Source organism: Motacilla alba, chromosome 2, assembly GCF_015832195.1.
Source record: "Motacilla alba alba isolate MOTALB_02 chromosome 2, Motacilla_alba_V1.0_pri, whole genome shotgun sequence".
NCBI lineage: Eukaryota > Metazoa > Chordata > Aves > Passeriformes > Motacillidae > Motacilla > Motacilla alba.
In genome coordinates, this window is record NC_052017.1 from 100,972,560 (window position 1) to 100,998,928 (window position 26,369).

Consider the following 26,369-nt stretch of genomic DNA (forward strand, 5'->3'; position numbering starts at 1 on the left):
TAATGAGCAAACCATCTGTCTGTCTTCTTTGTGAAAATTGGCTATTTATTCTGACATTTTTTTCCCCCAAACAGTTTTTCTGCTGATGACCTTATTATTCTAAAGTAATGTAATCTAATTTTAATGCTAGTACTTGTCAGAATTATTTTAAAAAGCAATAATGATAACTGTAGCTATCTTAACAAACAGAAAAATAAAAATGTATGATGCCTCTGAGAGAAAAGGTGCAAGTCCCACCACAAACAAGCCTCGCTGGTGATAATTATACTCATTATTCAGAAAGAAAACCATGGCCAGCTGTGAAATGAGTGACCAACACTGAATTTTTTTGTATAGGACCATTCTTCCATCACAAATGAAAAAAGATGCTGAATAAAAAGAAAAAAAAAAGACAATAAGACACACTGTTGGCAAAAGCTTAACATAAATACACTCTAAAAGGAATGTGTCCATTTCAGGACTGCAGACTGTCCTTGAATGCCTCTAAATGTGAACACCATTTTAGCAGAAATGTAAGAAGAGGATACAGAGACTGATCAAGTTGTCCATGCATCTTCCGGTATCACATCTCTGCTGCAGACACCATCAGCTGTTTCACAGAAATGGGCAAAAAGCCTGATGGTAAGTTAATAGGGATAGTCTTCCAAGCCAGGAAATCTCCTTCTTATTCTTACCAGCTATAGATTTGTTTCAGAACTCAATTATGAAATTTTGTGGCTCTTTCAGGACTTTCCTTCACAGTTGTTTTTTGGGGCCCTTTGGCCTGTTTTCCAGCAGTGCCATTACAATCCTAAGTACAGTGCCTACAATCTAAGCAGCTAGGCATTGCCTAGGCACTTCTAGTAAACAAGGATATTCTAAAAGGTAAAACACCCTGAGTATACCAAATTTTAAAATGACAGCTCATGTGAGCGGTTATTCTCCCTTTTATCTCTTGTCTCAAATGAGCAAGCATGGGCCAATTGAGACCTCAAAAATGAAGCCACAGGGAAGGCAGTTTCTTTGGATGGGCAGGTAGAACTTGATAGTATCTCTCCAACCACTTTTTGATATTTATTTTAATCTCGGCTGACAGTGTATTTCTTTGTACATAGTTTTATGCCACGTGAAGAACACTGCATTTGGACTCATATTTTTACTTTTGGTGAGGCAAGCATTTACCACAAATTAACACTTTGCTAAGGAGCTTTGGCAGCAGCAGCATTTTTTGATATTTAAACTGAAGTTTGCCAGACTGAGAGAGTGAAAGGAGAGATTTATTGAGAAAGGACTGGTACATCCTGCTGCCATGAAGGTCTTGCAAGTACACACAACTCATAATTACATGAGACCCCTCTTTCTTCAGCCTGATGCCATTCCCATCAGCCTTTGAGATGCCTCTGACATACAACAAAAAGAGGGATAATGAGCCCTGAGCTAGTACTAACCTAACGTCTTTGGGATGCACACCAGCCACCAGAGATCAGCAGCAGAATAACAAACAACTAAATAACAGCAGAATGCACAAATCAAGGTGGTACAAGGGCTATATCTCTTTTAATAATTTCTCTTTAATGAGTGCCATCCTAAGAGGAAGAAGCTGGTCGTGTTTGGCTTGTACACTGTGCTAAAGCACTGCATAAAGTTAGCAATAAGCAAAACCTTTCTTAAATTAATCAACAGAAGACATACGAAAAAGGAACTCTGAAGGGCAATCAAAGTGGAGCAAACTTCTCTTCTGATGGTGGAGATTGAGTGATTCCTGCTTATCTTGTGGCTTATCTAAATCACTTTGAGTATGTCCAGAGGTCTCTAAAGGCACTGTGGACAAACAGCTCCAAGCAAGGCTGCTTCACTAAAAGGGGACTTTGAAATCATGTTGTTAACATTCATCTTTTCCTCATTACTCCAAGACAATATTAAATCTCAACAGATCTGGAAAATTGTACCTCCTACACAGACATTTTTTCCTCCTTATTGTCTTTCCAAGTTCTGAAAATGCAGCTGAAGGCATGAACAGCTGCAATACTGGAAGCTACAAATGCTGCTTATACAGTAGCGATGCTGGAATAACCAGAGCATGGTGCTACACTTTTTGCAAGAGGAAGAATTTCAAGAGTGAACAGGTAAAGCAGATTTCCCTGCTCTTCTAAGAAAAGTGACTGCTTCAGGGCCATGTGTTCATCAAACAACAGGACACATATTTCTGGTTCCACAATCTAGTAGAAGATGCTAAAGGCCTAAAACCTCCACACTAACTCAGGGCATGTCTCAATGCCTCTATTCTGAGTTTTTCTTTCTGGGAATATTAAAAACATGATAGCTTGGTTTATTTTTATTTGCATTAAGTGATGAACCCAAGTATAATTGATGGCATTGTGACATGAGGAGGAAGACTTAAGACAGCCTACTGGCATCCACTACCAGATTGCTCATTTTGTTTGGCCTGAGAGTGACAGACCTGGGAATATAAATGCATTGTAATAAAATAGATACACCTCAAAAAATTAAAGGAGAAAAAATAAGGGTACAAAGTTGTATGACTAAAGGCTTTATCACATAAGCACAGACACCTGGAGAGGATCAGAGAAACGACAAGGGGTGGAGGAGCCCAAGTGACCAAATCAGTGAAATCAGAGCATGACAAAGGATATTATTAAACTGTTCTCCCTAGAATGAAACCCACAAAGAGCTGAGGGAAAGAAACTTTCTTCTTGGACTTCCATGCAGAATATGAGGGTTACTGCCTAAAGGGACATAGGGCTAACTATGAATGTAGGAGGAAGCAAATTTGTAACTGGTGTAAAATTTATCCAGTTGGCAGTCTGTCACTCTAGGAAATGCTGTATTTTGCAGATCTGGTTCAAGTGGGCAGAGAAATAAAGTTAGGGAGAGAGATGGTGCAATTAGACAGTCCTTACACTTATTTTCTTTTTCTAGTTGGCATTGCTTATATATCTCCATGCATGTGCAAAGTCATAAAGTACATAATGGCTGTATGTCCTATATACCATACACTTGCGTATTTTATTTATAAGGCAGAATAAAACAGCACATGCTTTTACTTATTGATTGCAGTCTTTACTAGCTGTGTTCAATTTCACTTCAGCATCTCTTTTTGACATTAATGGGCTGTAGTCAGGCTCACCTATTCCATGCTCACATTGAGCAAAAGACCTCACCATGTAAGTTTCCAGGAATAAGAATTTGTTCAGAGAAAAAGGGTGAATGGGAATCGCATCCCTGTTTCCAAAACTGGAAATCCCATTCTGAAGCTCCTGACGTTCTGGACAGGAACCCAACAAAATCTAAGATTACTTCAAGCAGCGAATGTCAGCTTACAGAGGGACTGTGAATCAAGAATTTTTCCAACACGTTAAGAAAATACACAGCTTCAAAGGAGTAATTGAATCCCTCTTCATATATTTCATCAGTATAATCAGAACATGAGAATCATAGGAATTTAACTCATTCTGGCTTGAAATTACACTTTCAATGCAGAGCACCAGGTGCAAATGGAAAATGTCTGGAATGACCTCTACCAGAATGTAAGAAACAACTGAACAGAAGACAAAAACCAGTTTTTTTTCTTTTTAGATCTCACTACCACTGTGCAGGAGGCCAGCATGAAACTTCTTGGTTTGCAGAGGTACATCATCATCACTAAATTAAGAGAATCTTAAGGAGAACAGCGGTGCAGCCATGTTACAGGAGAAATCTGGAAGCGAAGAGACTGCAAACATTGCTTGTCTTTTCACAGGTGGCAATATCTTCTCCTGACTCATGCATATGTAGGAGACCTGCCTACAGTCTAAGTCTATGCAGGAGGTTTTCAGTAAGACCTTATTTCAATCTCTTTCAGTGCATGCCCATAAACAAGTTTGTCTTCCTAGCATAGGTCTTTTACATCATATTTATGCTCCACTGAACGTCTCAGGAAAACACTAGAGGGTTTATCAGTGCTAGAAATTTCAGATATACTACAGCAAATGATTCAGAAAATTACTCATTATCTTTTAAAACTGTTAATGTAAGCCTCACTTTCAAACTGTACATTCTTCATGACACAGAACTTGTATTCTGCCTTTTCTGTGAAGTATTTGGGATATTTTTGGGCCTCATAAAATTATAATAACACCATCACAATCAAGGTAATGAAACTTGGCATTTTATAATGGTGTCTCTTATTGAAAAAATGTTTCAGAAAGTTTGGACATACCTGCCTCTAACTAGAAGCTTTAATTATAATAAAAAAAAAAAGTTTCTACTTTGACACTTCCTGATTTTACCCCTTTCTACTTTTAAACAGGTTTTCACTTTAAATCAGACTTTCAGAGGAAAAAATTGCTTCAAGTTTTAATTTCCTAAGTCTTTGCTTTCAACTCTCCCTTATGACAAAATTACCATGGAAATAATGCAAATGTCAGCCTCCTTGCCATAGGTCAGAACCAGAAAAATGTGAAAGTCTTCAGTTTTTGTATAATACTCCTTCTGTCTGCTACATACATTAACATTTACGATGGAAAATGTTGAAGACCTCCCACCTCCAGTTGTTCAAGAATTTCTTGTTTATTATCCATGACAGACTATAACAGATTTGCTGGAATACACATCTCTGCATCCTCAGATGAATGCTCTGTGTGTTTGCAAAGGTCTACGAGATGGGCATGCCAGAAAGACAAGCTTGTTAGCAGCTGCAGACAGTTCTCCCTGGAGTTTCTGTGTGCCTCTAACACACACCTCAGCATTCACCCAGAGAAAACCACATGTAACTTCTCTGCACACAGCCAGAATCTGTGCAGTGGATCAAAAGGGCCTTGTGGTTGATATCAGTAATTTCCTGCTAATTCCATATCCTTGAATATTGGCTCAGCCTCCAAGGAAGTTCAAATCTTCAATTTTTCTGCCTTTCTCTACATTTTGGTAAAGAACTCCCCATATCACCTTTTGCATCTAGCAGTTCAATTCCCGCAGAGCACAATGAATGTGAGTCAGAAGCACACACACAAAGCATACCAAATTCCTGAGGAACAACAAAATTGCATCTCACCACTAACCTGAAGAATCTTTGCAAATCAGTGATTAAACCCCCTTTGTCTGACTAAACTCAAATGGATATGTGTGATGGGAGGGATGTACTTTCTTCTCAGGTAGATCTCAACTTCCAGGTCATTCATGGCATCACCTATCCTATGACATATGCAAGGGCTTCTAAGTCAGTCCTACCCCAAAAATGGCCACAGGGCTAATTTCAAGACTGCTGTTGTTCCCAAGTCCCCATCTAGTACTAAGAGAAGTGGTTCCTGCCTGGGCTTGGGGCAGTTTTGGGTGCAAACAGCAATGCTGCTCCAAGCCTGGTGCTGCTAGGCTAACGGAGCAATCCTTCAGGAAGGGCAGCATTAGAAAAAGGACACGATGGATGCCGCCTTTGCAGGGATGGGTGCATAGCTGCTTCCCAGGGGTGCCACACAGTTTGGGCTCAAGGGTGGCTTTGGGCCACAGGGTGACTCCCTGTCCCCAACCCGCCATGTGTGCAGTCCCACACAGGCACCATCCCAGTGAACCTGCGTGAGGGACTCTGGCTCCCAGCAGGAGCAGGAACATGGGTACAGGCACTGAGAGGTGGGAAAGTAGGTCAGTTGCATCTCCTAAATGCTATAAAATAAGTTTTAAAACATCTCCTGGGTTGAACTTTCCCAGCAGTGCTGAGGTGGCATGGGATTAGTTTTTGTCCTCATCTCAGCTGTCAGCAGTGGCACCAACCTGCACACACTGCACCTGGCCTGTTGAATTCCTTCCTTCCAATTCAGCACTTGGTCTGCAGAATTCCATCCTTCCTTCCTTCCAATTCTCACCTGCATGAGAACAACTCCTCTGCCCTGGTCACACTTACTGCAGCAGTTTTTTCTACAATGTATTGATAAATGTAAAAAGGGGACCAATAGATTTTATATAACTCCCATCCAAAGGATATGAAATCTTGGAGGACATTTTTAAATATGTTTCAGTGAACAAAGAAAAGGACTACATAAATTCCTGCATGGAGCTTGACCCTTGATAGATTCACCTTCTCCAATCCCAGCACAAAATGCGATGTCCAACGGGCTGTGCTGAGCTCTGCCCCACCGTGTCCCTGCCTTCATGCCCTGGAGAAGGAGGCTGCCTGACTCTGGCATGGAGTGGCAGCTCTTCCCCTGCACAAACCCAGAGCCCAAATCCCCCAACAATGCTGCAGCCCACAAGTGACTGCAGATCTGTTATGCAGCTGTTCCTCTCACATACCTACCTACACAAATCCTGGTGCTCCAACTTTGCTGGGAAGTCACAGTGCACCACTAAATCCTATTTTATTACAGTCAGGATTAAGTTTACTCATCCATGATGGCTGTGCAAACCTTGCTAAGAAGACTTCTTAAAACCATGCACCATCTAAAAACTGGACTCTCAGGTTTCTTAGAAAATCTGTAATATTTTCTTTCCTTCACTTGCCTTTGGGAGAAAATATTAAAAGTAAAGGCCTTTCAGTTGAATTACTGAGTAGACGTTGATCTGGCAATTTCCATTAAAAAAAATTCCATAAGTAAGCAGCAAGATGATATAGCCTACTGTAATTTATTTTGTCAGAGAAAAATTGCACAAGCTACTGCATTATTACAATGGACTATATTTTAATTAAAGTTCATGAGGAGAAGATAAGCATCAACTAAGAAAAGCCACCCACGTCTGGAAGCTATATGGAGAATAAAAAATGAAAACCAAAACACAGAGAGAAGTGGACATTTGACATTTGAATGAGGATTTCTAATAGCTCAGAGGAAGGAAGAATATGAAACTGGAGTTTCAATTTAGGGCTGATTCAGATATAATCCCTTCTGTTAGGGATTTGGGGCTGTGAAGCTTCTCAACTTCAACAAGCATGCTTTTTGCAAGGTTATGTATGTCAGACTGGCAGACACCTGCATGTGCCCTTTGGGAAGCAAGCTGGGGATGATCGTTGACAGTGCCTGAAAAAAGAAGGTTCTGCAGGAAATCTCTTCAAGCTAATGGGACCCCAGGTAAATCTCAAATTAAATGCGTACTTAAATTCTAAATCAAGTGTTGCCTTCATTCCTAAAACTGGTGGTAATATTTGCACTTGTACGACAGGTCTGGTTGCTCACTTTATACAGATGCATGCCTAGTCTCCTTTGAGTCTTCCTAAATCCTTGCCCTTCAGTGATAATTATGTAGCAGTGAGATTCACAGACTGGTGACTTGTTTACGCTGTCTACCCAACAAGTTATTCTGTAATAGCTTCTGCCTCCGGCAACTCTCTGTGCCAGTATAAAAGTCACTTTGTCTTAGACTGGGGAAGCAAAGTCAGCAGCCAAAACACTTTTCCTACAGTAAACACCAAGGAGAAATGATGGGGGTTTAAAGATTGCTGTTAAGAGCTGTGATTTGGAGGGCAGCCAGCGAAAGTATACCCAACACAGACAGTAACTCTTTAGGCACACACATATATTACAATTCAGAAAAACAAAATAAAATACAAAACTGCTTTCCAACATATCCCTGAAGATGCTACTGTAGTAGCAGTTAAAGAATAAGAATCCATTGCATAGCAGTTAGGCCTTGAAGCCCAAGGGCCATCCCTACTCAAGACATCAGAAATAAAGAGACAAAAGGCAGTATATGTTTTAAACTATCCTGTGCCTCGCTTTCTCCCATCAGTAGACCTGGAGTAAATCACACAGATAAAACAACTCCATGATGTAATTTCCTGAAATTACAGTGCAGGTCTCTGGCTAAAAACATTTAGATAGCCCCAAAATGTCAGAAAGCACTCTGAAGTGCCTTCTTTTAATTTTTGTGACTATGAAAGAGTTACTAGTACTTGAAGCAGTTATACTGGCTAAAATTTTGTTTAAGGTTACTCAAAACCCTTGTATATACAACAGCACTGCACATTCATGAATTTTTTTTCTCAAGGGCTGTTTTCCTTCTTGTATCTGTAATAGTAACCAGTAATCCTTTAAATTAATTTTTAGCATAGTCTTTTCTTTATTTATTTTTTCTCACTACTGTTTAAATCCCCCTGGAACTCAGTGGAAACAGGCCTCACGCACAATGGCATTAGCAGCGAATCTGCCTTGCCTGAAACGAGTCCCAGGCTGACATTAGATAGGGCTCCCTGGAGGTGGCTCACCAGCAGTTTGCATGTGGCTACTCCCTGCCACACCCTAACATGAAAACAAGACATCAGTCACTGTTTACAACACTGCAAGAAATGCTGTAAACATAATGAGATCATCACAGGAAATCCACATGGTAAAAAAACAGGGAGTTAATAACACAAACAGAGGAATACTTCTGCATGAAGAAAATAGACTTCATGCAGAATAAAAAAAGAGGGACAGTGTTTTCCAACCTCTGCTGCACCAAAGAAGAAACCCCAACTGCAAATTAAAATCAGAGTGCTTGTATTTCATAAAAGTTAGAAAGGAAATTCTGTCTGCCCTCTGCTAGCTGTTTGTGCCAGCCAAAAGTGAATTTATGGCATAATTGAAATGACATTCTTTTTCTGCTACTCACTTGCTTCTGATGAGCATCATTATGCTGAAGCAATTTATCATGCTTTATATGTGAAGGAGCCGTTCTCTTTCCACAATCCAACCCTTTATACCATCACTCTAATAATCTGGGCATTATCATTTCCTTCCTCCTTCTTCTTCCCTTTCATGAAATCTCTGCTGACAATAGTGAGACAAAATACAGAGCATGCACACAATCTCAGATACTTTCACTGCCACAGGTGGAATTTCACTTTGAGTCTTTGGCTCCAGTGTCCCTCACCCAGCAAATGCTCCAAAGAAGAGCAGAAGAGAGACAGCCACCTGCAGCTGGTGTATCAGTGAGTAGGCAAGCAGCTGCCCCAGGTGCACAGCAGATCAGGTGACTGCTCTGCAGGAGGAATATTTGTACATGCAGCTTGGCAAAGTGAGGAAAAGAGACATGTTCTTTTCCATTCCTCCTGGAAGATGAACAAATTATCCCCTACCAAAGGCAGAAGCTGGTGGGTTGGCTGATGCCCTCAGATGTGCAGTTGCAAGAGGCCACCTCTGCTTATCAAAGGAGAGAGCAGCCAGCCCATGCCAAGGAATACAGTCTGTCAGCAGAACATTTCTGTTACTGCTATTTACAAACAAACCTCATTCCATGCTGAGATTTCAGCGCTGGCAATCAAAAGGTACACTAAACAGATTTACCATGAAGGTTTGCTTGACCAAACAGCAAGCCCCAGATGCTGCTTTAAACACCATTTGCAAGAACAGAAATATCTTTTAAACTTTTAACTGCTCAACCTCACCTAGTCCAGACTTTAGTTCATTACTTGTTGCCATAGTGCTGAACTGACAGTCTGTAGTTGACAAAATGCTACTACATAAGGGGAAAAGGGACAGTGTGGTTGCTGGATCCCACACCGTATGGGGAGGAGTAGGCACTCCACCACAAGACTCTAATCAAAGGATTTTTAGCTAACTTTTGAGAGTATCCACAGTTGCAAGATACTGAAGCCTTCAAATTTTATTTGGCCGCAGCCAAAACACTTCATTAAACCTCAGGCACTTCTTTGCTGGAGGACATCACACCAAAATATTGGGTGCTTTGATGTATATGTATTAGTCTAAAGGATTAATTAGGTCTGCAAGAATAATCAACAATTTGAGACAGAAAAAAATCTCTTTGCCTGGAAGTCTGCCTCTGGAGATAGCCACTGTTACCTGTGAAGGCTTGACTTGGCCTCGCCGCATAGCCAGCTTCTCTTTCAAAACTGCACACAGAAATCGGAACTTTGACCCCTCTCGAGGTCCAATTCCCCCACCTCCAATCCCTTGTAAATATGTAAGTATTGTCATCAGTTTCTCCCACATTTAAAAATTCCTATGAACTAAATGCTAAACTTCTAGAGAGCTTAACATGGACATATTTTTCCCTATCTGGGCAGTGATGGGATATTTTACTTTTTGTTTCATCGTCTCACTCCCCAAGGCTGTGCTTGTAACACACACTTAGCCATGATTAAAAAAAAAAAAGAAAAGCTCTAATTAAAGAATGAAAACAAAGTAAAAAGCCAAAGTTATTACCACATGAATTAAAAAAAAAAAAAAAGAAGAAAGAAACACAGATAGCTATGATCATTATGACATTTTGCTGTCTGCTCACTTCTGGTCAAATTCTCCATCTCCTGTCACAGAGGAAAAGATAAGTTGTCACTGCTATCCATGTCATACTGGGAGAGACTGACTACATGGCTATAATAGTTAGGAGTGCTGTCAAAAAGATCCCTAAATGCATAGTCACTAATGATTTCATTGTAGTACATCTTTCATTTGAAAATAATAGTCAGTACTTTAATGGAGAAAATAGAAGCTCAATAAATCCTTAATGATGCCGAGGCTCTTTTATGCTAGCAGTTTTACATGGCAAAAACAATTCTTGGAAATGTCAACCTGCCAATCTGGTTTAAGGTTTTAAACCTTTATTATGAATTTCAGAGGTAGACTGGAAATATTTCTGTTAATGGCTTTGTTTGAAATGTCTTGACTATGGATAATCAGGTATGAGCAGAAGATTCTTGCAACACAAGAAGCCCCTGAATAGAAAATTAAAGCTAAATCAACATTATCCCAAGGCTTTCTATTCCTCATTCCCCATCACAAGGTTCCAAGTGGTTACTGCCACATCCTCCTCACCCAGCAGGTCTTCATACAAAACAGAAGTAAAATGAGCCTTTGGTGGTGGGCGATTTATCCAAGCTATTTCCTCTCCTGAGTGCCCCAGAGGAAATCTCATATTCTTCCCCTTCTCCTCTCTGAGCTGCCAAAAAAAAACCCAACTCCAGGACCTCAAAGCAAGAGCTAGAGGGTCCAAGTGAGAAACGAAATCAGTTGCAGACCAGGAAAGGGAAGAAAAGATGGCTTAGATTTTAAAGCCCAGATTATAACATGAGGAGAAGACAACCGGTGCATTTAATTAGTGCTCTTGTCCCCTTCAATTGTGTCGGCTGATGACCCAGAGTAAAGGTGCCAGGATCCAATCAACACCCACACTTAAAACCAGTTAACAGACTGTCAGGTTTAGTTGTGAAAATGCCTTTATTAGTAACTGGTTTTAGTGAATTCTGGAAAGCACTGTCAGTCTTTATATACTGAGAATTACATGCTGGTTGATTGAGGAAACTGATGCCTTCAGAAAGGCTTTCTTTTTTTCCTCTCTCTTGATTTGTATTCACAGTGAAAAATCATGTAGTAACATGACAAAGATCTTTCTTTCAATACCAGACTCTTTGAAGAGGTGTGGTACCTCTTGTGGAGCATTACATTGTGGATACCTGTGGTATATTGTGTCCAAAGCCTTCCTCTTGCTCTTACTTGACACAAAGCATGTGTGAAATGTCCATATCCAAATTGCTCAACCCCCAAAGGCTCCTTCTTCCTTCCCTTTGACTAAGAAAATTACTGTCAAATATTCTCCTGATCATCTTGTAGCACAGAAACAACAATGCTGAAGTTGTCCACAGTGTTCATTCATACCAACTCAGAAGGACAGCAATTCATGCAATGTTTCTGTTTTTTCCAACAGCCTGATAGCATAAAACCATGTGCAATGAAAGGGAGCTGCAGAAGTGCCAATGGCTCATCTTCCTGTGCAGAACTACAAGAACTCTCTCTATTTTTTACATTCTCTGCCCAAAGAATACACAACTTCTTACAGATGGTTATTTTTGCAAGAGTTGTGTCCAAGACAAGCAAGAGACATCTCTGAATTTGTGTTATTTAAATTACAGTCTCCTCTATGGCTGTATGAACTGGTGGACTATTCACTCAAACAAAACTGAACAGATGCAAAACTTCACCCCAGAGTAAAATCAACACTGTAGGATAAAAACCACCCTGACTTTAATATTCACTGACATATTGTTTTCCATTTGGTTTGGTTTTTTGCACTTACTACAGTCAGGCCCAGAATGGAAGTGACAAATTATCCCACCACGAGAATGTTCTCGCAGTATTTTCGGGTAGATTGAGAGCAGGTGGAACCATAAATAGCAGAAAAAGCTTCCTGTTTAAAGATTTTTTTCCTTGCCTGAAGTCCTGACCTAGGGGAGCAGCTTTTGGCAGCAGCTGTGAAGTAACTTTCCAAATAGTGTAGCTCAGCCCTCAGCACCAGGGACTGCCGTCCCAAGGTGTGTCTGAAGTCCTGCACATCTCAGCTGCCCCTAACCTCGAGGGCTGGTTTGCACATAGTGGAGAATTTAGTGTTCAGCTTAGTATCCATATCTGAAAAATGCTGAGGAAAAACCTAAGGTGAAGAAGAAAAGGAAGGAAGAGAAGGTCAAAGAATCCCACCAAGGAGCAACCTGTAGAGGGGAGAGAGGAAAGCTGATCTGTTTGCCATTGGAGGAGATGGAGGACACCAAAAGGGATTTTTTTTTTAAGAAAACCAACCCCAATTTATTTTTCCTTTCTCTTGTGAAGATAATCCAGAAACTGTAGTCACATACCCTGACAGCTCACCACAGCAGTGGAGAACATAGTGGCTATCATTCTATAATTTTGATTCATGATGGTCAAGGTATAACAATTAGTGGTTTTAATAAAATGGTCAAGGAAGCTCCTTCCAACAAGTGATTCCCACCCCTTCACATCCTTATAAGTAATGTAGGACCTACATTTCAGTTCCGCCCCAAACTATTATGGGGACCTCCCCCTATAATTGCCCATAGTTTATGATACCTGTGGCAGTATGCACTACAACTTCTGGTTTGGGAATAATCAACAAATCAGTAAATTCATCATAAAAGACACATGAGCATGGCAATGGAAAAGCAGAAGGATTCCTACATAAAGGAGGACTTTGGGAATGACCAACCTGTCAGCCCCACCTGTGTGCCTGGGAAGACCATGGCACAGATCCTCCCAGAAGCTATGCTAAGGCACACGGAGGACAGGGAAGTGATTTGAGACATCAGCACTGCTTCACCAAGAGCCAGTCCTGCCTGAGCAACCTGATGGTCTTCCACCTGATGACTCCATAAGTGGGCAAGGGAAGGGTTAGCCCAGATTATAACATGGCAAGGATAATAACCTAAGCATTTTCTCCAAGGAAATCTTTCCTGAACGTGTGGCGGGGAGGAGCTGCTTGAATTTGCTTTCTAGAGGGACCCCATTTGGAGGTTTCCTCTCAAATTTGCCTTTAACCAGAACACCCACAGAGGTGGTAGGTGCCTCATTCGTAGAAACATTCAAGGTCAAACTGGGGCTCTAAACAACTTGATCTAGTTGAAGATGTCCCTGTTCATTGAATATGGGTTGGACTAGATAACATTTAAAGATCCCTCTGTTCTATGAAGGACCAGACTCTTGAAAACTGAAATAAGAGATGAACAAAAAAAAATCCCAAATTATTTTTTATAGAAAAATATGTGAAAAACATTAACAAGGAAAACAATTTAAAGGTTTGCAGATTTGCATCTGCTCTACAACTGTTTTATCATATCATTTAATAACTGTATTCCCTCCTCCATCCCTTCAAAGTCTTTTGTTTTGACACCACTGAAGTCAGGATGGGAATTTATCCTGAACTCCGCACGCAGCGACAATGAGGTGAGCTGCCTTCACCAATCTCTGCACAAGACCCACTTTCTCTTGGCACAGCTGACTGAGGCAAGAGCACGCTGAAGAGATTGGACTGTAACTATTTTGGAGTGATCCCTGAGAAAGAGGCCTTAAATAGACCAATACGTACATCTGTCAGTCTCAGATGGATCGTTGTGCTTCTTCTGCCCACGTAGGCATTATGCTGATGTCCCTAAATATCAGCACAGCTTACCCTCCCCAGCTCTGGCTACTATTGATGGAGCAAGACCTAAAATTTGGGTAGGAATATCTTGTAATTTTTGTATTTATTTCAGCTAGAGCTTCCATCTTGTGACAAAAAATACAGTAAAGAGAAAAGGAAACAGACAAATCACAAATAGTGTACCCATTAAGGGCAGACTGCCATTTTTCTAGAATGAATGAACCACCATGATGGGCACTTAAAAGAAAATTCAGGCTTTCTCACACCAAGGCATGTCAAGCCCAAACCCAAATCAAGTGAAGGCTTTGCCACGCTCCCTCCCACAGAATAGATACTGTCTCCTCACCAGGTGTTTTTCAGCAGGCTGAGTGAAGGAACAGGGTGAAAAAAACATCTTAACCTTGCAGGGAGCTCCCAGCTGATATAACTGTTGGCAAAACCAATGGGGGTGTGGGGATCACTCCTGTAGGGATGAGAAAGAGGCTGAAATACTGCACACACCACACCTTTGGCATGGATTGGGTTTGCAAAAAGAGCAAGATAGGTGAAAGTATCCTCATCTGTGGCCTGAAGAAACAGGTTATTTACCAAGAGCAAAAAAATGTGCTGATTACAAATTGCTTGAAGAGTCACAACTGTGTAATTCCATCTCTTTACCGCTAAAACCCTCTTCCTGACCTACTTGCAGCATCTGACTCCATTTTTCCCTTTCAGAGGAATGGAGAACTTCTTGACAGATCCAGGCAATGTGTGGCACTCTGCCGAGCTGGGCCGCCTTTCAGCCAGCAAGGCTCTGGGCAGTGGAGCCAGGCTTACCTGCACAGTGCCAGGCATGGAGAAGGAGGGAAGTCCAGTGCCGTGGCATGTGGCAATGGAAAACTTGCCAAGACAGTCAGGTATTTGCCCCTCATTCATCCTCTGACAGCTTGAGTAGTGCAATGTTAATAATTCATAAGTTATCTCTGCACTAAGTTACGTTCTCCTTTTAAAATTAGAGCTAGAGAAGCAAGCCTAAATAATTAATTTTAGAAGAAAAATAATCAAGGAACCCTTTCAAAGAAGGACAAAAATCAATAGCTCTGAGTTTTTTTCACCTTGCTAAGCATTTCCAGAAAATACCGTCCCCATGGATGACAATGCCCCAGTGTGACACATATTCCTAAGTGCAGCATCATCACAACAAAACCCACAGGCAATCTGCAAAATTTGTTTAGAATCTATGCATCTCATAGAGCTCCTCTTCTCACCCTGACAGACTGTCTCTCCCTCTTTTCCATCCTGCTAGCCAGAGCTCCAGATGCTGGGATGAAATTACCGGTGATGTGAGATGAAAACAGTTGGCACCCGCTCACCGGGAGCCAGCCAAAGGGCAGGGAAGCTGTGCCTCCCAGGAGTGGTGGCACTGAGCTGGCCACTGATGCCAGCTCTGCACTGAACACCAAATGAAGGGAGCTTCTTTACAGGTTTGCACAACATTTCTCCTTCAGCTGGAACTCCCTGATATGCACAAGGCTACGTTCACTTGGGATCTGTGCTGGCTCCTCTGAGCCCTGGGAGGAAAGCAGGGAGGGCAGGGCATGAGATATCTCTGCAACTACAATGCCCTGGTATCCACCTCCACCCCAAACACTGCATGACATTTCCCACAGGAACAGTTGTCAGGTGGTTGCTGATCAGCATTAGTTTCACTGGAGAGTGGAATGGCAAGGGATATACCTAATCAACTTCAGCATGCATTTAGCTGTGGATACTCCAGCTTTAAATCACAGCTTCTGTTCAAAGAAACAGCAGCATGCTGTGACAGTTTACTTCTCCTGAAACAAAGTCTTGTCCACACCTTGGCAAGGAAAACAGAGGGTACTGCCTTCACCTAGGACTTCAGCCCAAATCGAAACACGATTTAGAATATGGAGAGCATGTACTTATTTCTCCCTCCGAAACAGCACTTAAAGGATTTGCTACCAATATTTTGCAAGGGTTTGCTGAAGAAAACCTTTAATTATGTTAGGATATATTAAGGGAAGGAATGAAAAGAAAAGAAGGTATTTTTCAAATGAAAACGTCACAGAGACTACAGTTTGTTTGCACTGTCACTGCTGAAGCCCATGTGACAGACAGCAGGATTATTTTTGGTAACTGGGTGGAGGATGGGGAGACTGATACACTATTTGAACTTTTCCATGCCAGTCTCTGCTATTGAAAAAGTTACCAAAAGGCTTCTGCTATGTAGTAAGAAAAATGAATTATCAATGGAGCACAGAGAAATTTAGTTTATCATACAAAGAAGGTTTCCTTATAACTAACCGGTATCTAGACAGTCATGCAGAGATGGTAGGTCATTTTTCCTGCTGTAAATGCCATCACCTAAACATAATTTCTCCATATGCAAAGGTCAGTTGTGGTTCTTCAAAGTACTTGGGAGTAATGAAGGGGGTGAGTCAGCAGAAGCCCATGCCTGGAATGAGAAACTCAGGCTGAGTAAGAGAAGAGAAGAGATTTTGCATTAGACAGATCTCTGGATCTGATTCACAGAAGCACTGTTACTTTATCTCAAAATCACTCACTTCAAAAATTATAATAGGATTTGGAAGTAGTGTCAGATGATTACTGGCCAGTCTGGACAAACAGCAAATACCTAGAAAATAATCTTAATAAAAAATAAAAAAAAAATCTTAATTTCAGATGAAGATACTGCTCAGGGAGGGCATTTAATAAGAGAGTGGCACAAAATATTTGGAAAATGTGAGGTGTCTTCTGGTTTAAAGATATTTTTAAGTTTCTAAAAAGACATGTGGACAGTGCATTAGAAGATGTATAATACAATAACTTTAAAAAAAAATCATGCTACTGAGTTTGCTTCCTAACTACTGTGGTTTTTTGAGTCTAGAGAGATCCATTCCATGCATGGCGTCCTAATAAGAAGGAGCAGACCATTTCACTCTCTAGTGAGTATAGTTCCTGAAATGCCATAACAAGTATAAATCATTCACTGTGGGTAGGTACCAATTTATTATTTATCACAGTGAAAAAAAAAAAATTGGAGTCAAAATGGTGCTGCGGTAAAACTTTCATTCACTTAATGGGTTTAGTTATGATTATTGCATAGGATTTCATTACTTAAAACTGTCACAAGCACTAAATTCTAAACAGGGTTATTGAGTCAACATATTGTTCTTGCTTAGTCCTTTTAGTGCTACCTGAATCCTCTCCTGTTTCTCATAAATTTCCCTTTAGGTAAACTCACTGATAGCTAAAAAAAGGTAATGTATTACAAAAATCAAGGAGTTTTCACAGTATATCCCTACTTCTGTGAGTAAATTTCCTTTGAAAAATGTCTGAAAAACATCATGTGCCACTTTAACAAATACGTATAAATTCCTAGCTAATGAAAACATAGGATAATGTTTAATGCAAACAAGTGCGTTTTCACCAAAAATAATTTCTTTAGCACTTGTGAACCAATTCACACCAGATCTGTATTTATATCAGAGCAAAAAGAGGGAAATGTGATTACAGCTTGGAATAATCACACTCTATACACATGCATGTGTTTTGTCCTACTTACAGGGTTCATGGCAATGAAAATCACTGTCCCACTCAGCTCCAGGTTTCACACACAGCAGCCTCCAGATTTCATTTTGCTATGTTATGCTTATAGAGCTGAATTCTTCTATAAGCAAAATGCACTCCACCTCTAAACAGAGTACTGCACTTGCACTTTGGAGCAAAACTTGTCTCAAAATAATATGTCTGAAAGACTTTTCAACTCATCTTGTATATTTCTGTCATTTTTATAAGGTTCTGAATGTAGGTTTTCACTCTGTTATACAAATTTTAACAGAAAATTGTCTTTGACTGTTAAAAGCAGCAGTTCTTGAACAGTGCCTCAAAAATAAGGCGCTGCAGGGGAGGAGCAGAGAATAAGCTTAGGCATTATACCATCCAAAGCAAGAAAAGCTCTTGGATGAAAGAGCATTTATAGAAGTCACTGTCCTAAAAAGCCCACAGGTAACCTGGGAAAGCCCATTTACAGTAGGTGCTGGTCCTCATCTCAGTCTGTGTCCTGAAAAGACATGTTGGAGGCATTACTGTGGGCCAGAGGACCTGTACTTTTTTCCTCTTAAGCAGAAATGAATGGAAGCAGGATTTCTTGCCTTTTGCCTCTACCCTTATTTGTAAAAACACCACTCAACTGAGCTGCAGCCATAGCCCTCCGTCAGCTGGAAGTGGTTTCCTGAGTGAAGGTGCCCAGGGAACAGCACTTGGGTCTCTGACAGTCCCAACAACCTGAAGGGCTTGAAGCATTTCAGCTGAAGTTAGGAGTTGGCCAAGAAAACTTCAGTGTCACATGGGAGGCTGCTGCTACAGCAGAGGTCCTTGCAAGGCAGAGAGGAACACTTCTGGTTGCTCCCCCTCTGGTCCTTCTTATGGCTTTCAGTGGCCATTAGAAAGACTGTCATCTGTTCAGTATGGCCAACACACAAAAAATACATGCTCCTTTCTTCCCAGTTACACAATTCTCATTCATTTCTTGCTACCCATTTCACAGTACTCACATCAAACCTTCCAGCAGCTGCTGCCCCTGACCTTATTCCTCCCCTCTCTTTGTCTGCTCTGACGGGACTGCCCATCCCCAGCAGCGTCAGTGCTGCCACAGCTCTGCCTCGTTCTCTCACTGCACCAAACCCAGACAAAGGACATAGGAAAATACATGTTTAGCAGCTGCAAACAAGCAACTCATTCTCCTCAGGGGAACGGGAGCTAGTCCCGTGCCATCTCAGTGCTTTTCTTCAATAAGTAGCAAAAACGGTTTGTTCTTCCCCAGGTATGGAGCTTTCAGAGACAGGATTGCTCTGTAAAGGTCCTGCTTGCAGGGGAATTAATGATCACTGTACATAAAGGCACCCAACACTTGCCAGGCATGATTTCCTAGTTGTTTACACTTAGACTAAAAATAGGTCATCCTTTTGTGAAGTATCTTTCCTGAGAAAGTATAAGGAAGAAGTTCCTTGAAGATGCCCTGGTGGCTCCAAAGAAATGAAGTTTGGGGTGAATTAGATGTCGAGTGGAGATGTTGAGTTCTCAAAGAAAATCCACTTGCTATTGTCAAGCCTTTGAGAAAAGTTCTGATTTGTAGATGCTCAGAAGAGAATTGCTAAGGGCTTTGCACTGCTGCAAAGGAAAGGAAACTTTGGGAAAAAAAAGTGTTCTGAATGCTTTCTTGTTGATTGATTGAGAAAAATTCTTAATACACATCAATATTTCTCATGAGGTGCATTAGGATATTAGGAAGGGGGAAATGACAGCTGCAGGGATGTTGCTGAGGTAATTTGTAGGTGATGGAGTCATTTTTTTTCTGTCCTGGCAGCCTGCTGACTCAAATGGCAATGTTAATAACCCAGACAACACGAGGAAAAAGCAAGCAAGCCTTGGCAGGGATACGTGTTCTTATCAAATCTGTGAGGGTACACTGCCTTTGCTTCCAAAGCTGTAAGGAGGAAGCAGCTTTGTTAAGTCACAGAAAATCCTAGCAAATTCCTAGAAGGGACAGTTCTTACAAATATCGCGTAGCATAGGATATGCTACGAAGAAGTGCTCACAGCAGTAGGAAAATTCTGCAGCTCTGATGGAGAATGCCACAGAAAAAGGTATCAGAGGGTGGTTGAAAACCAGTTGAAATGTTCACAATAAAAAGGACAGAAAGGGAAGATTTGAAAAATGAAAACTGAAAAAGTAGGTGAGTGTAATCATGGAAAAAAATCAATGAACCACAGTGCTTCAGCAGATAGAGAAGACTGACACAAAAAAACCCCAAAACTTGCTACAGTCAGTAAAGTTAAAAAACATTCAGTGAGAAAACATTAGCCAGTGAAAGAAATATCTTCAAAAGAATCAGTGACAGTATTTCAGGCAGGAGTAGCAGATGATGAAGAGTGATAAATGTGTAAAATCTGAAAAAAAATTAGGAAGTATTATGGGAAAGGAAAGAACTATATTATCTTTTGGCTAAGAGAACTGAAAGCAAAAAAGGAAGTACAGTGGCATGACTAAGCAAAGTGAATGCCAGGATACTGATGAAGACATTCACAGAAGAATGATGTCTAACTGGAAGACATCAGAATTGGACAAAATTCACAAGCAGTCATTAAATATCCTTATCAACTCATATCTTAGCTCAAAACACAGGAAATGCAGCAAAAGGCTGGCGGGATGGAGCACATTTATGAAAAAAAAAGAAAAAGACAAAGGGAAAGGAGGAGGTGCATCCTAAAAACCTGCAAGTGACTCACCAGTTATCTGAGAGCTCCCTAATGAAACAATCAGTGAAAATCAGAATATTTTGTTGATGGGGAGCATTTGGCAGATACTAGAACTGAACAAGGGCCTAGATGCTGTTTTGATAGATTATGCAAAAGCTTCTGAAAGTGTGCCATGGAATGGGAGTCCAGAAGGACCTGGGACTGGGGAGGGAAGTGCATTAGCAGCAATTCACAGGAAGAGAGGAGAGGAGAGGAGAGGAGAGGAGAGGAGAGGAGAGGAGAGGAGAGGAGAGGAGAGGAGAGGAGAGGAGAGGAGAGGAGAGGAGAGGAGAGGAGAGGAGAGGAGAGGAGAGGAGAGGAGAGGAGAGGAGAGGAGAGGACTGTGAAGGATTATTTTCACAGTAAGACACATTGAGAAATATTATCCAGCGACAAGAGAGGAAAGTCTCTCTCATATGTACTTAATAAAACAACTTGAAATTACATGGTCAGTAGGAGGCAAAAAATTTGCCAATTAAAACTGTAAGGCTTCTTTCTTAAGAACATAGAAATTTTATTTAGATAGAACAAGCCCATATACCCAAGAAGTCCTGTTGAAAATATCACAGATCAAAACAGGTATTGGTGCAAAAAAACCCCAAAAAACAGCACTAAACATGATAAATGTTAGAAATTCTTCAAAAGATTATGATAAACACCAAAGGTGGCTTTAAAGAAAGAGTGCTTTCAGAGACATGTACAATTCCTAAAGGTATTTTAGCATGCAAAATACATTAAAGATAATCAACATATACGCCATCTACTGCAGTGAGAAATGAGAGCCGAGGGAATTGCACGGCACGCCAAAGGAGAAGCGAGCACTGAATTAAGCAATAAATATGAACATAAATGGGAGAAAGCCTCTCTGTTGATCCAATGATAGAGAAGAGTCAAGGATATTACAGAGAATGAGCATATGGTTGCAGAAAGCTATATCAGAGAGTGAATACTGTCGAACTGGGTCTCAGGCAATGCTCCAGGAATAGATAGGAAAATGCTCCTTCTAACTGTCAGCTCTTAGATAGACAAGATGCAGGGTCAGGGTGGATTGGGAAGAAGCTACATGGCTTTGGGGTCACTTTTGTCCTGATATATAAAGCATTAGCTTTCCCACTGGCATGCCTATAATACATTCCTTGCACACATTAATGTTCCTAAGGAGGCACCGCTTCTGGTAGTTATTTGAACACATCTTGAGTGAAGAATAATTTTTTTTTTTTAGCAATGTCAACTACTTTGCAAACACACACTTGTCTGACACATGCGTAGCTGTGTTTCTCCAGCTTTTGGCGCATCTGTCCTTGTGTGACCTGCCAAGGACTCCAACCTCATCTTCTCACCTCCAGAGACCTTGTGAAATTGTGACTGCCAGAGAAACCGCAACTCACGGCATGTGAAACCAAGACTATCCCTACTCTACTACTACTACAACATCTCATGATCCCTCTTACGCTCTGCTTTATCTCCAGATCAGCATGAATACATCCCATCATTCTACCTGCTATCCCTCCCTTTCCCTAGCTCCCCTCCAGCTTTTGCCTCTTATGGGCAAGGAATACGTACAAAGTAAAGGTGCATTCACCTCATCCTGCAATCCAGCAGACAGACAGCTGACTTAGCAGCCCTTCCCAGCACAGCTAGGCTGCAGCAGTCTAAGCAGCAAGGTAAATTCAGCCTGGTTAGAGCTAGCTTGAGCCTTCAGCACTGCTGGACCATTTTTTCCCTCACTTCTCACCCACAATTTAGTTTCTGCTTGAATCCCAAGACTATCAAGCAGTACCCAGTGGACTTGCATGTTAATCAACAACAAGCAGTAAATTAGGTACTGATGAGATGGCATTTAGGTACAGAGCAGAGACTGCCGACCCTGTAACATGGTATCATGTCCACTTGGCACAGCACTCACAAATAACATTGAGAAAGGAGAAAAACAGCTAAAACATCATGCAGACTTTATCTTTTGTGTCAGGTTCACAAGTAATCTAAGCAAAACTCATCAGCATACCAGCTGATGATCTGCTCTGTTAGGTACAAACACTCCAAAACTCCTGCACTGGACTACTCATAACTCAAACGCACAGAGAAATTAAATAGGGACTGTCCTTATAAAACTGAGCCAGGCTTTGTGCCAGTTGACTCACAAGTGATGTTGGAAAGATTAAAATAACACATAATTGCACCAGCTCTCTAAATCTGACCAGGGCTCAGAGGATAAATGTCTTACCTCATTACTTTTAAATGCTCTATCTCAATCTGGTTTAAAACAGAGCAGGGGCTGTGAACTGCCAATCTGCTGTACTGTTAAGGGAACAGAAATACCACTACAGATTGGGATGTAGGCTCCAGCAAAGAGCTGTGCTTAGTATTTGGCTTCCCTTTACGGTCCCCTGCTCCTCAGCTCACTTGCTTCCAAGGATCATCACTTCACCCAGTATGACTGTGTGTCAGCACCAGTTGAAATGATCCCTTTTCTCAAGAGACAGCATTTCTGTGCCTGAATAGTAATGTTATTTATACATTACAGACCACATTCCACCTGCCCAGCTCATGCTGATGGCTCCACCACTGAGGAGTACCAGCCAAAACAGCAGTTTGCCTATCTGAGCCCTGCTCTCAGAGACAAGTCATGCACATTTCATTTGACTTTCAAGTAGGTGGAAGTCCCAGTCTGTGTAAAGAACAACCAGATCTAGCTGGAGTCAAATCAGAAAGAGTTTGGCTCCAGCAGGAAGAGAGTTCTTAAAGAGCCAGTTTAAAATGGGAGAGAAGCCCTGTGAGAAGCCCCAGACAAAAAGTGGAGCATCACTCATCTACATCTCTATTGATTCCAAATTACCGATGACGTATCTGGGACATATAACAAAGGAGACCTTTGGGGCAATATCAGAAAGCATTTCATGTAAGAATTAGTCTAAGACACCTGTGTGCCAAATTTTCATTCTAACCCCATGCTCTGCATGGCTTTTCTGACAATTGCTTACCTCTTTTAACTTGTCCAGCTCATTTTGCAGCGTCTGCTTGGATACTTCCACCTCAATGATTTGCTGCCGAAGGACTTCATTTTCATCTTCTGCTTTAACTCGTTTCTCCTCCACACTCTCCAGCTCATGGTGCAGTCTGACAGAAACATCTTTGGCTACCTGGTCAAAAGAGCACAAATGCATGAAGATCATCCATGAGGAGCAACAGCTATAGTATGTCTCCTACAGTAAGAAGCATATCACAGCCCTAGACAGCCAAGAGATTTCTAATTCAATTATGACACTGTTGATGGAACACTCCAAGCCTTCCAAGTACCAAAATGAATATTCATTTCTAATAAAGGAATCCAGAATGAAAATATATTTGATTGCCCATCTCCAGCTCCCTCTCCACATTATGCTAAGGCAATGTCATGAACAGCAGGAGGAAACGAGCAGGCACCAAAGTCACCCATCAAAATCCCAGCACATCACACAGATAAAGCCAAAGACAAGGAATTGTGCTGTAAAGCTGACAGGCCATCGATCACAGCAGTGTGTGCAGCAGTCACAGCCACATGAACTTGCTGCTCTAGCAGCAATCACAGCTAGGCAAGAGTGATATGAAAGCACTGAAATATATGCTTGCTTAGGTTTTCTGAGTCCAGCCTAACAAGAATAGATACATACTCCAAACACATTTGTAAAGGTGATACATCATACAACACAAGGAATTATGGAATTACAAGAAGTCAGTAAAAAAAACACTCAATATCTCTTTCATTGAAATCTAGGTACAAGATTTTTACTGAGTAATGTATCATTGCTATTGTTATGAGGTTATAATTTAGTTTCCATCATAAAAGAAAAAAATAGATCTGACATTTTAAAAGGTTTGATGACTTGATATGTTATTCTCATTTCCATTGCTGACAACAAATCATTCTGGTTTCAGAAGGTTTTATGTTTTGCATTTATAAGTATGATATTCTTAATAATTTTAGTTGCAAGCAGTCTTCTCTACAGAAGATATTTTAAAAACAACTACAAGATAGCAATATCAAGAAAGATGAGTAAAGCTAGATAAACATCATGTCTACGCAAGGCTTTACTTAGTCTTGATGGAAGCATTTCTGAAAGACACAAAAACTGTTTCAGTATGAATATAACTTTGACAGGTATTTGTGTTTGTAGGGAAAGAGCATTTTGATTCTCTATCTGCCCTGCAAAAATACTATAACACTCTGTTCCTGTTACAAGTAACTCAGTAGACACTAAGAAATGCAACTTAGACTATTTTTTTCCAGTTACTTTGCATAAGCAATAAGTGAAAAGGAAGGAAACAGCATGAACTGGAAAAAGCATATCAGGAGTTGTTTACACAGTATTGCAAAGCTAAGGTTTTCAGTAAAACCAGTAAATCAAGACCCTTTAAATCTTTTAAATGCAGAAATGTAACTTGACTGTATTTCTTTCATTTTGAATCTCAACACATGTTTTTTTACTCACTGACACATCTTTTTATGGCGATGAGCTGAATATTTGTTCTCCACCACAGCAGAAGGAAATTGGTTGTGACGTTTGGAGAACTACTGCTTGTTTCATGTGTCACCCTCGCTTCCATTGCAGAGAGCCACATCACAGTCTGCTCTCTTTTGCTGTGAATATGAATCTCACAACCCACCTTTAAATCTTGTTCCAGGCTCCTAATGAGCTCTCCATCCACATGGCCTGTTTGTGCAACTTTCAAGCTTTTCTGTTCTGCTTTCCTGAGACGATATTGCAGAATGCGGCAATTCTTGTTTGCCCGGTCCAGCTCTCGCCGGAGCTCCTGCAGCTGGTAAACATCTTCCTCTAAATAGCTGTCACGCATTTCTTCCATTTCAGCCCGAAGTTCATCCAGCTCATCCTGTGAGAAGTCAAAACAGTGCTCCATCATACCTCTAAATCTCACCCATGGGAGCAAAATAGGAAACATGCTCGCTAGGATACCACATTAATGAAATGATACAGATTGCAACACGCAGCTCCAGAAGCCACAGGAACAGAAGTTTTAACCCAACACTAAGTAATTATGCTGAACTAAATTAATGAATACTTGTCATATTTCTTTCAACTGCCTTGATAATTAAAAACAAACCAGATGCTCATATCTCCTGAAACGGGTAACCTTCATTTCACCATCTCAAGTTAAAATTAAAACTGCACAATACTTTACCACCATTTGAACTGATTCCTTGCTTTACTTAGACTACAGGAAACCTACTTAGCCAAGTACCTCAACATCTCTGTGTGGTGTGCCCTTTTAACAACCAACACCTCCTAAAAATGAAATTTTTAGGAAAAAAAGAGTCCCTTACATGAAATACGGAAATGCTCCATATGGAAATGCTGTCCCATCTGAGCCTAACACTGCGCACTGGCTCAATGACATGTGGATTGTGCACAGGACAAAGTGGGGTTTTGTTGTGTGCACACACATCTCAATAACAGAACCACAGGAACAAAATAAAACCTTTGCCCATGGGAATAACCTGCTCGTTCTTTTCTGGGCATCATGAACTGTCCCAGTTCCACGTTGTACCATGTGTAGCACTTGCTCTCTAAAGTCAGATTAAAGATTTAGAGCTGAACAGGATAAGCTCTATCATTGCCATTTGTTTAATACCTGCGTGACTGAAACTCCAAAGCTAGAACTGTTGTAAAGGTCTTCCAGGCAGAGGGGTACAAATATTAAACGACTACATGAGAAGAAAGAAAAAAAAAAGATTCTACAAAATGAACAAAATTGAGAGGAAAAAACCCAAGAGAAATAGGCAGAAGGAGAATATTTGAAATTAACTATGAATTTTTAATATTGGTTTCTTCAAAGTTGCATTTGATATCATGAAGACCAATTTTCTGTGGAAAACTTTGCTTAAATAATATTCCAGGAGAACTTGTACTGGGGCTGGCTGCACTGTGACCCCACTTCAGATCTGTAAATCACTCTTGAAATACCAAGGATGGCTGGAGATTATTTCACACTTGAAATTCCAAGGGTGGCCAGAGAATATTTCACACTTGTCTCAGGTGGAGAGGGCACTCCTATGATGTCAGTACCCTTGACAAAGCCTCCCCTGCCCCTGGCTGAACCATCACTGTCCAGTGCCTGCAAGAACACATCTGGCAGTCCTCTCAACCATTCCCCCGTCCCATGGCATAACCAGACTGACATATTAATCTTGCTTCATTGGAGCTTTGATAACAAATGCAGGGCAGGTCTTGTCCCTGAGCACAGTCCTGG

At 41.0% G+C, this 26,369-nt stretch overlaps 1 protein-coding gene across 10 annotated transcripts in view; it reads right to left on the minus strand.

Annotated features, from left to right (window-relative positions):
* Nucleotides 1-26,369, minus strand: part of MTCL1 (microtubule crosslinking factor 1) — a 101,424-nt gene that overhangs the window by 64,856 nt on the left and 10,199 nt on the right. For 9 of the 10 annotated variants that reach the window (XM_038162607.1, XM_038162626.1, XM_038162598.1 and 6 more), the window contains exons 2-3: nt 24,768-24,992; nt 23,105-23,263 (exon numbers count right to left, since the gene is read on the minus strand). In XM_038162607.1, coding sequence (XP_038018535.1) covers nt 23,105-23,263; nt 24,768-24,965 — 357 coding nt within the window. In that variant the 5' untranslated portion in view covers nt 24,966-24,992. Of the gene's footprint in view, nt 1-23,104; nt 23,264-24,767; nt 24,993-26,369 lie in introns of those variants that run through there. The other variant, XM_038162542.1, reaches the window with a different exon arrangement.